Source organism: Microcaecilia unicolor, chromosome 8 (genome assembly GCF_901765095.1).
Source record: "Microcaecilia unicolor chromosome 8, aMicUni1.1, whole genome shotgun sequence".
NCBI lineage: Eukaryota > Metazoa > Chordata > Amphibia > Gymnophiona > Siphonopidae > Microcaecilia > Microcaecilia unicolor.
The window spans coordinates 240,434,174-240,445,342 of record NC_044038.1 but is presented as its reverse complement, the minus strand read 5'-3'; the positions used below and the strand labels follow the sequence as shown (position 1 = coordinate 240,445,342).

The 11,169-nt window shown below is 46.7% G+C and overlaps 1 protein-coding gene across 3 annotated transcripts in view; it reads right to left on the bottom strand.

Annotated features, from left to right (window-relative positions):
- Positions 1 to 1,591: 1,591 nt before the first annotated feature.
- PLCG1 (phospholipase C gamma 1) overlaps positions 1,592 to 11,169 on the bottom strand; it is a 190,798-nt gene continuing 181,220 nt past the window's right edge. For 2 of the 3 annotated variants that reach the window (XM_030211878.1, XM_030211880.1), the window contains exons 30-32: positions 9,411 to 9,499; positions 3,752 to 3,939; positions 1,592 to 2,646 (exon numbers count right to left, since the gene is read on the bottom strand). In XM_030211878.1, coding sequence (XP_030067738.1) covers positions 2,604 to 2,646; positions 3,752 to 3,939; positions 9,411 to 9,499 — 320 coding nt within the window. In that variant the 3' untranslated portion in view covers positions 1,592 to 2,603. The remainder of the gene's footprint in view (positions 2,647 to 3,751; positions 3,940 to 9,410; positions 9,500 to 11,169) is intronic. The other variant, XM_030211879.1, reaches the window with a different exon arrangement.

The window sequence follows — 11,169 nt, the reverse complement described above, 5'->3', positions numbered from 1 at the left end:
CAATACTCTGGAATAAATAAAGGTTTGGGGTTTTTTTTTTTTTTTTTTTTTTAGCACATATTAGTTTGCTAATAATTTTGTTATCCTTGTGCTTTATAATATGGAAGGTTTTTTAAGCCTATGATGATTCTGCCCTCTGAACCTGTTCTTGTCTTAGGACATTTACTAAATGTCAAAGAGATGGAAATCAAGCATTGAGTATTTAAGATGAAAAAGTCAGTGAAATGACTTTAGTGCTTACAACCTAGAATGAAGGCTTTTTTTGGGGGGCGGGGGGTGGGGGAGTAGGCTTACTTGCAAGAATTGGAAGTCATAACCCTAAACATCTTACTGGGCAGACTGGATATCCGCTTTAGTCTTTATCTACCATCATTTACTGCGTTATCCATATACCCACCTAAAATAAAACCAGCACACGTACAGATGTAGTAAAATGACAACACATGTAAATTAAGAATTTTTATTTTAAAATCTTTAAAACAGTACAGTCAATAGTAACTGGCCAAGTGAGACACTGGGTCCCCTGGGTCTCCGACCTTCTGTAGAACCAAGGCTGAGGATAGCTCAGAACCTAAACTTCCAGATCACTCAGACGCACAAGGAGGGCCGCTGAGACACAGCATTGTAATGTAAAAAGAATTTTTAAAAAATGGATAAAATAAGTATACATACACAGTCTTGGTTGGTCAAAGGCATCACTTAACAGTTCAAGGAGCAGGAGCTGCAGACCAGTCATGTGACTTTTTAAAATTTACAAATGCAATGAAACATGTCAGTTCAGATCAATCCTGTCTGATCTCCTCACTCTGATGGCATATGAAGACCTCATGCCTGTAACATGGAATGTACCAAACTCTTTCTTCACACTCAACTGTATGCTATGTACTGGGGCCAGACACTCACTGAGAGACTGGCACCCAGGTGTTCTTCTCTTTAAAAACCTTGCAAGCTGGCTCTGTGGGTGCTTGAGCACCCCCAATATTGAACAAACCCCTTGACTGTGTCCAGGGAGAGATAAGTTTGGTTGGGTTTAGCACCCCCAATAATTTTGAAAAATTGGTTCCTATGCCAGTGTTTCCCAAACCTGTCCTGACGGAAACCCCAGCCAGTCAGGTTTTCAAGATATCTGCAATGAATACTCATGACTTAAGATTTGCATACTTGTATGCAAACCTAACTCGTATATATTGTGGATATCCTTGCACAGTGGATATAGAGAGGGGGGTGCACAAACAGTCTCAGAAAGCTTGCTGAGGAGTGTCAGAAGCTCAGCATAGGAGGGAACAGCAGTGGTTTTCATTTTTATGTTAAAATTTTGGATTTGCCTCACACCTTATTCATTTGTAGCTCAAGGTGAATTCCATTCAGATATTGTAGGTATTTTCCTGTCCCTAGGGAGCTCACAATCTAAGCTTGCACCTGAGGCAATGGAGAGTTAATGACTTCACCAAGGTCAAAAGAGGCCACAGTGGGATTTGAACTATGTGTCAGTATACTGCTGTAACCATTAGGTTACTCCTCAACCCATCAATGATGCAAGTGTTCTGCTCATACAATCATCCCCTCTTATACATAACTTTAATTTTTTTAGAATAATACCTGTATTCCTAGACCGTCACTGGAGACCTCCACTCAAGAGTTCTAAAAATGAATTTAAAAAACACCCCCAGCTTTGTTTTATATGTTGCATTAAGAACCATACTTGCCTAAGGGACCGCCTGACTCAAAAGTACAAGAATGTAAATGCTCTGTTTAACCAGATTGAGGGGTGCAGGGCTGGCAAACTCATGAATTAGTCTGAAGGTTCACAACCCAGGTTTTGATTCCTGAATTATGCTCAAGGGCTGTGAAAGACTCCACTCTCAGTCCCAGTCACTGTGCAATAGTGAAAACTCCGGGCTGGCTCCATGTGCACGCACACCAGGTTCTCTCAGGTAGACAGGGTGGCAAGAAGCACAGTTAACAAGGTAGAAAACCTATGTAGTTGTGAAGGATGGTGCAACTGCCCATCTTGGGGCCAGTTCTCATTGATCCCATTAAAAAAGAAAACAACCAAAGAGTTAACGTCAGCAGCTTAATTGTCCTAAGGGCAATATTTTAACATCATATCCAGAACAAGAGGAATTGAATTAACTTATTTTTATGGCCGGTCCCTCCCTCCCCCTACTCAAATCCAAAATTTTGATAAGCAGTTGAGCCAGATGGTAGCAAAACTTAAGTACTAGATAAGTTTATCCATACTTGTTTTGAGAAAATATTCACACAGGTGGGGGGAAGGCAGGGGGACAGGTATAAGGACCTTCAAGGTGGCATTTTTCTCCAGCACTCTGAACACCGATGCTCGCACTGCCCTCAATATGCAAAAAGGACTTTTCTTTCCTGCATTACTCGTACACAGTACAGCCGTTACAAATTTTTCTTTAATTGCTGGCGTCTCTTTCCGTCCCCCTCCTCCATCTGGACACGGGTCAGTGCAGTCTTCAGCTGAGAAACACAAAAAGCTGCCTGAAAGTAGGCCAAAGCACTGTTTCCATAGAAACCATTTCACAGCATTTAGTGGCGTCACAAGCACTGCGGTGACCCCCTCGTAGGCCAAAGCTGGGCTAGAGTCGATTATCTCCACTTATTCTGGTTCTTCGGGCCATCCTGGAAGTGCAAGGAAACAAGATTCAGGGTTCAATTTGTAAAATCGATAACAGGAGAAAGCTCTAAAACTAATCAGAAATTGGGTCTGAGCTCCTTGAAACACGGAATGTAGCTCAGACTCCAGAACAATAACTTGAGAATTCTAGCACATTCTATTCAACCCTCTTACGCAGAGTCTGAAATCCAGTTTCAAGCCATTGTTATACTGCAGAATGAACCAACCTCGTGCAACGCATAAAGCTGGAATGAAACTGATTTCAAATGATTCCCAAGAAGATTCAGAGGACCAGAGTGTACCTTCATAAATACAAGAGTGACCCTGTGGTTACAGCAGCAGGCTGAGAAGCATGGAAAAGTTGGGTTCACATCCTGCTTCTCCAACTGAGGCTTCTTGTGACCTTCAGCAAATCATTTCACCTTTCAATGCATCAGGTACAGACTGAGGAATGGAAATACCTACTTTTCGTCACCTCAAGCTAAGGTTTGAAAAGGTTCGGAAGCAAATCTGAACTCTTTAGCTACCGTCCATCATAAACTGACTTGTGTTGTACGTTGGGTCTGCTTTACTAAGCCTTTCCCCCAGTCTGTTTGCAGGAGCTGCATAGTGTTTTCATCTGGTGTGATAAATGTGTTCAGCTGGGTCATCTTAAATCTTTTGTTTGCTTGTTAAAATTTCCTTTGCTTTTACCTCTATGTTCCCAACATCTAGTCTCTCCTGTTATCCCTTTTCGTACACACCACACTGTGCAATTTCCACATCTGTTTGAACCATGGGGGAGAAGGAAGCACTAGCATGAGCTACAGCAAGAATGAAAAGTTAGAAGCACCAAGTCACCAATGCTGGATCCGGGGTGAGATAGATGGTCATATTGCCTGGAACTAGGGTGGGAAGTTATTTCTGGGGTGGGGGAGGGGTACTTGCTACTACTTGCCACCCCCCACTGTGATTACTATGCCTAGATCTGTTTTCCTGCTGTATGTTTCAGACTCTGATTTCAAGGCCAACCATTAACTTCACTGAGTGATGTGACATCAATGTGATTGTTTGCCCAGCACTGTGCTCCATGACCCCAGTAAAGACAGCCTGCCTTCAATTTTCCATTACCTTCGTTCTCGGCTCTCGAAATGTTCCACCAATTGCTCCTGAGAAACACGAAAATCATCGAATGGTTGTTGATAACGAGAGTCCAAGGAACCCTCCCTGTGCCGGCTGGACAAGAGGAGACCTGGGGGGTCACTGATTCGTTCTTGAAAGGCAGAAGCAGCAAAGGAATTCACCTCTCCATTTTCCTGCTTTCAGAGAAGCAAACGTCTGTATTACACTTCTGTCTAATCATACAGGTAGTTGTTGATAGTACACACTATTTTTATAATACAACCAGAATCAACGGATAGGGCTATGGTAACAGCATACTGTCATCTTCTCTAATAGTTTTTATTCCCAGTCCAAGGGCTGCCAGTGGGGTCAGGTTTTCAGGATCTCTCTTATAAATATAACAAGTATTTGCAAGCCTACTACCTATTGCTTTCGTGCCAGAAGCCAGTGGTGGGAGGCGGGGCTGGTGGTTGGGAGGCGGGGATAGTGCTGGGCAGACTTATACGGTCTGTGCCAGAGCCGGTGGTTGGGAGGCGGGGCTGGTGGTTGGGAGGCGGGGATAGTGCTGGGCAGACTTATACGGTCTGTGCCAGAGCCGGTGGTTGGGAGGCGGGGCTGGTGGTTGGGAGGCGGGGATAGTGCTGGGCAGACTTATACGGTCTGTGCCAGAGCTGGTGGTTGGGAAGCGGGGATAGTGCTGGGCAGACTTATACGGTCTGTGCCAGAGCCGGTGGTTGGGAGGCGGGGCTGGTGGTTGGGAGGCGGGGGTAGTGCTGGGCAGACTTATACGGTCTGTGCCCTGAAGAGCACAGGTACAAATCAAAGTAGGGTATACACAAAAAGTAGCACATATGAGTTGTCTTGTTGGGCAGACTGGATGGACCGTACAGGTCTTTTTCTGCCGTCATCTACTATGTTACTATATTCATTAGCAAACTTCAGAAAACTTGACTTGCTTGTGGCCCTTGAGGACTGGGAGTGAAGACCTACTCTCTTGTGCATTAGTCTGTTCAGGAAATAAATATCAAAAGAGTTTCTTGTCATTTTGCTATTCCTGCACAGAAAAAAAAAAAACAGACTAAAGTGGTTCCCCTTTAAGGGTTTGTCCTGAATGTAGTTGCAAAAACCTCAGAAAGGCGGTATATCAAGTCCCATTTCCCTTTCCCTTATGACATCACAATATCAGAAGTGAGCCAAGTATCGGGCAATCAAGCCATTGTGACATCACTGATGAGGTTGGCTCTTATTGGTGGAATGAGTGGAGGAGTAGCCTAGTGGTTAGTGCAGTGGACTTTGATCCTGGGGAACTGAGTTCGATTCCCACTGCAGCTCCTTGTGACTCTGGGGAAGTCACTTAACCCTCCATTGCCCCTGGTACAAAATAAGTACCTGAATATATGTAAACCGCTTTGAATGTAGTTGCAAAAACCTCAGAAAGGCGGTATATCAAGTCCCATCCCCCCCCCTTCCTTAATTCCTTTTCATAGAGGAGATATGTACATTGACCTGTCAACATTCTAAAGTAGTTGATGGCACTCCAGTATCTTTGGGGAATGTTGACTGGTGCACCCCGATTCTGTCACATCTCCCCCCTATCTCAGGCCACTGCACTGGCTTCCTCCAAGTTATCGCTTCAGGTTTAAAATTTTGGTCTTAATATATAAGGAATTCCAGCACTGACGCTGCCCAATCTCTTCACTGTTTTACAATCTATAGACCTTTCGGGGCACTCAAGTCTGAGGCTACTTTGGGGTTATCCTTGTCTATCCAAGGTGCATTTTGAAGAAACAAGGTGTTGAACTTCCTCCATTGAGGGCCCACACGAGTGAAACAAGCTCCCCACCAACCTCGAGCTATTCTTAGATATAATTTGAAAACATGGCTCTCTACTTTTAGGGCTGTACTGAATATTCGTATTCGATTCAATTCAGCCCTGAACACATTATTTGTATTCGGCCGAATAGTGATTTAGACTCGAATACCAATAATCTGGAGCTCTATTGTGCTAAATCCTACTAAAATAAACACTTGATTTCTGATTTCACATTGCTTCTTAGTGCATATTTTCTAGTGAAAAAGGTGCCGGTACTCAAATGGCAGGCCACCCTTCAGGGGTGGGAGTGATCACTGAGCGACCCACCCCACAATAGCCAGGCCCCCTGCAACCAGTAACAGAACCTATGATAAGGCAGAATTGGTGTGAAGAGCCTGAGCTCTTTCATTAAAACTTGTGGTCCATGGGTCAATTTTAGCAGACAATGGAAAAGGTGCCGGTACTCAGTACCCCCAAGTACCCCCTCAAAAAAAGCCCTGTTCTTAGTAAAATATATTATTCAGTACAGCTCTACTTTGCACATCCATCAGATGTTCGTCTTCTTAACAAAATGGGTCTCTGTTTTATAGGATTTATGTCATGATATTGTTGGGCTCAGCAATGACTATATTACGGTAATTGTACTTATGCTACTTGCCATTTAGTGTTTTATACTGTATGTCAGTATCGGTTTTATTCTTTATTATGCATGTATTTTTGTGTTTACATTTTTTTTAAATGCTCTAGAATCAGGTAGTTTTAGGAGTGACAAAATTGAGAAATATGGGATTGCTAAAGAGAGATATGTTCGTTGGAGATGTGTGGGGTTTACTCTGATGTTTGCCCTCCAGCCTCACCCCCCTCCTTTGCTGTGTCAACAAGCAGCATGTGGGGGGGAAACAAGAGGGGAGGGGACGAAGCAAGCAGAGCTCTCTGTAATTCCAAGACTCAATACTTGGCCAAGGGTAGCTTTGGAGGAGAAAACATCAGAAAGCTGAGAGTGACTTATATTGGGGGAGGGGGAAGAGATGGAGAGAAGTACAGTGAAAGTGTATGTTTGGGCTCAAAATGGGTGCCAGTCTGCAGCCTAATTTTGGCAGTGGTGCCAACCAGGGGCATAGCCAGACTTCGGCGGGAGGGGGTCCAGAGCCCGAGTTGAGGGGGCACATTTTAGCCCCCGCCCCCGGTGCCGCTGACCCCCCCCCCCCGCCGACGACCCACTCGACTCCCCCCTCCTGCCGCCCCCCACCGTTGCCTACCTTTGCTGGCAGGGGACCCCAAGCCCCGCCAGCCGAGGTCCTCTTCTTCCTTTGTTCTGTTTCTGAGTCTGACGTCCTGCAAGTTGTATGTGCAGGATGTCAAGAGTCATAGAAACAGAACGAAGCCTTGAGATCTGCAGGGCTTCATTCTGTTTCTGTGAGTCTGACGTCCTGCACGTTGTATGTGCAGGACGTCAGACTCAGAAACAGAATGAAGGAAGAAAAGGACCTTGGCTGGCGGGGGTTGGGGTCCCCCGCCAGCAAACGTAACAGATGGCGACGGTGGGTTGTCGGCGGGAGGGGGAGTCAAGAGGGTCGTCAGCAGGGGGGTCCAGGACCAAATCTGGGGGGGGGGGCAGGGCCAGGTCCCCGTGGCCCCACGTAGCTAAGCCCCTGGTGCCAACAGAAAGGATGCTGAAGCTGGGGAATATCAATAAACACAGATTCCCCGATCCTAGACACTATGCTCTCTTGGCTTCCATACTGGAGGCAGGGCAGAACACAAGCCGATTCAGCTCCTGACCTCAACGTCTCAACACCTCACTACTGCTGCAAACCACATCAAGTCTCAGGTGAAGCCTTGTTTTAGGTTCTATGGGGTAGGGGGAAAGGGAAGGAGATATGTTCTTATAATACAGTATGAGGGTGAGCAAGTAGCCATTTTTTTTTTAAATTTGAAGTTTGGCAGAGAGTAGGAGACCTGTTTGTGCTTTGATCTAAGAAAAATACCAACATGATATGCCAGGGCAGGAGAAGTATTAACTGCCCTAGAGAATACGAGTTGTTGTCAGTCAGCAGCAGGTATCTGAAATGCTAGATCCGGATGAGACCCTGTGTGGACTTGCTCTGCTCCGACCCCAAGCCGGGAGGCTTCCGACAGCAACAGTTGTGAAAGAAGCCTTTAGCAATGCAAGTGGGAACAGGAGGGTATAGCTGTCTATCTAGTGGACCAGTGGTTCCCAAACCTGATCCTGGAGGCACCCCAGCCAGTCGGGTTTTCGGGATATCCACAATGAATATTCACGAGAGAGATTTGCACGTAGTGGAGGCAGTGCATGCAAATCTCTCTCATGAATATTCATTGTGGATATCCCAAAAACCTGACGGGCTGGGGTGCCTCCAGGATCAGGTTTGGGAACCACTGCATTGCACTGTTACCATTCATCTATGAACTACAACTGAATTTTGTATGATCTACCTTTTTAGAAGAGCCTGAAAATGGGTCGTACATATTTTCTTGTCAAATTTTCTTAGTAAAATAGACTTGATTTGGCAACCACATTTACCAGGTTCAGTTTACTGATCTGGAATTTCCAAACTAAGAAAAGAGAACATTCACTGGAGACCTAATGTACTCAGGGGTGATATGATACAGACGTTCAAATATTTTAAAGGTATTAATCCGCAAACGAACCTTTTTCCGGAGATGGTAAGGCGGTAGAACTAGAGGACATGAAATGAGATTGAAGGGGGGCAGACTCAAGAAAAATGTCAGGAAGTATTTTTTCACGGAGAGACTGGTAGATACTTGGAATGCCCTCCCGTGGGAGGTGGTGGAGATGAAAACGGTAACGGAATTCAAGCATGTGTGGGATAAACATAAAAGGAATCCTGTTCAGAAGGAATGGATCCTCAGGAGCTTAGCCGAGATTAGGTGGCAAGAGCTGGTAGTGGGAGGCGGGGATAGTGCTGGGCAGACTTATACGGTCTGTGCCAAAGCCGGTGGTGGGAGGCGGGACTGGTGGTTGGGAGGCGGGGATACTGCTGGGCAGACTTATACGGTCTGTGCCAGAACTGGTGGTGGGAGGCGGGGATAGTGCTGGGCAGACTTATACGGTCTGTGCAGTGGCGTTCCTAGGGGGGGCTGACACCCGGGGCGGATCGCCGATGCGCCCCGCCCCCCGGGTGCAGCGCCCCCCCCCCCCCGGCGAATGGACACCCCCACCCCAGTGAAAGAACCCCCCCGGGCGCAAGCCGCTGGGGTGGTGCTGCGCGCCGGTCAGCTTCATGCGTTTCCATGCTCCCTCTGCCCCGGAACAGGTTACTTCCTGTTCCGGGGCAGAGGGAGCATGGAAACGCACGAAGCTGACCGGCACACGGCACCCCCCCCCCCCTCCAGCGGCATGCACCACTGGGTCTGTGCCCTGAAAAAGACAGGTACAAATCAAGGTAAGGTATACACAAAATGTGGCACATATGAGTTATCTTGTTGGGCAGACTGGATGGACCATGCAGGTCTTTTTCTGCCGTCATCTACTATGTTACTATGTAAGCTATCCCTCTATGAGAAATAATGCCCATAATGTCCCCCCCCCCCCCCAAATTCCCCTATTTGTGTACAGAATAGTTTCTGTGTAATCTTAATTTGTACAGCCAGGTAGACAGGCCAGGAACAACAGGAGAACAGCCTGCTGTACTTCAACTCATCGCTTCCCATTCTCTTCCCTGCAGGCTGCCTGAAAGGGGGGAGGGAGGAGGGCTGAAGCAGAACGCCCCTGCTGCTATGAATTTTGAAAAATGGATTGTAGGCCATTCTCCCCCACCAAATAAATAAGTCCCGGTGTGGTGATCACATAAAACCAGGTAATCACTTTACCTTGTCAGTGGAAATATCTATTTTAACTAACAGTGTGGCCAACTCCAGGTCCTCGCTGTAGTTATTCTTCAAGGGCACTGCTCTGTATCCTGAAAAGAGAAATGACAGAAGGTTGACGTAGAGAACAAGTGAGAGGACAGACGTGACTGTGTGGCTTTGTATGTGGAACAGCTTGGTGGAGGAGTGGCCTAGTGGTTAGGGTGGTGGACTTTGGTCCTGGGGAACTGAGGAACTGAGTTCGATTCCCACTTCAGGCACAGGCAGCTCCTTGTGACTCTGGGCAAGTCACTTAACCCTCCATTGCCCCATGTAAGCCGCATTGAGCCTGCCATGAGTGGGATAGCGCGGGGTACAAATGTAAAAAAAATAAAATAGATACTATTGGAGATTCTACATGGAATGTTGCTATTCCACTAGCAACATTCCATGTAGAAGGCTGCGCAGGCTTCTGTTTCTGTGAGTCTGACGTCCTGCACGTACAGAAGCAGAAGCCTGCACAGCCACATTGGTGATCTGCAAGGGTCGACTTCACTAGTGGAATAGCAACATTCCATGTAGAATCTCAAATAGTAGCAACAGTGGAGGAGTGGCCTAGTGGTTAGGGTGGTGGACTTTGGTCCTGGGGAACTGAGTTTGATTCCCACTTCAGGCACAGGCAGCTCCTTGTGACTTTGGGCAAATCACTTAACCCTCCATTGCCCCATGTAAGCCGCATTGAGCCTGCCATGAGTGGGATAGCGTGGGGTACAAATGTAAAAAAAATAAAATAGATACTATTGGAGATTCTACATGGAATGTTGCTATTCCACTAGCAACATTCCATGTAGAAGGCTGCGCAGGCTTCTGTTTCTGTGAGTCTGACGTCCTGCACGTACGTGCAGGACGTCAGACTCACAGAAGCAGAAGCCTGCACAGCCACATTGGTGATCTGCAATGGCCGACTTCTACATGGAATGTTGCTAGTGGAATAGCAACATTCCATGTAGAATCTCAAATAGCAGCAACAGTGGAGGAGTGGCCTAGTGGTTAGGGTGGTGGACTTTGGTCCTGAGGAACTGAGTTCGATTTCCACTTCAGGCACAGGCAGCTCCTTGTGACTCTGGGCAAGTCACTTAACCCTCCATTGCCCCATGTAAGCCGCATTGAGCCTGCCATAAGTGGGAAAGCGCAGGGTACAAATGTAACAAAAAAAAAAATAGAAACTATTGGAGATTCTACATGGTATGTTGCTATTCCACTAGCAACATTCCATGTAGAAGGCTGCGCAGGCTTCTGTTTCTGTGAGTCTGACGTCCTGCACGTACAGAAGCAGAAGCCTGCACAGCCACATTGGTGATCTGCAAGGGTCGACTTCACTAGTGGAATAGCAACATTCCATGTAGAATCTCAATAGTAGCAACAGTGGAGGAGTGGCCTAGTGGTTAGGGTGGTGGACTTTGGTCCTGGGGAACTGAGTTGGATTCCCACTTCAGGCACAGGCAGCTCCTTGTGACTTTGGGCAAATCACTTAACCCTCCATTGCCCCATGTAAGCCGCATTGAGCCTGCCATGAGTGGGAAAGCGCGGGGTACAAATGTAACAAAAAAAAAAAATAATAATCAAATCTATCAGCACTGAAGGAAGGAAGGAACAATGCAGCTGAGCAGTCAGGACTCTACTGCCGACCCGTGTACCACAGCTACAACTCAAAATTTGGTATAGCCAAAGATGGACCCTCAAACCAACCCCAGCACCAGGAAGGACAGGGCCACTGGGTCCT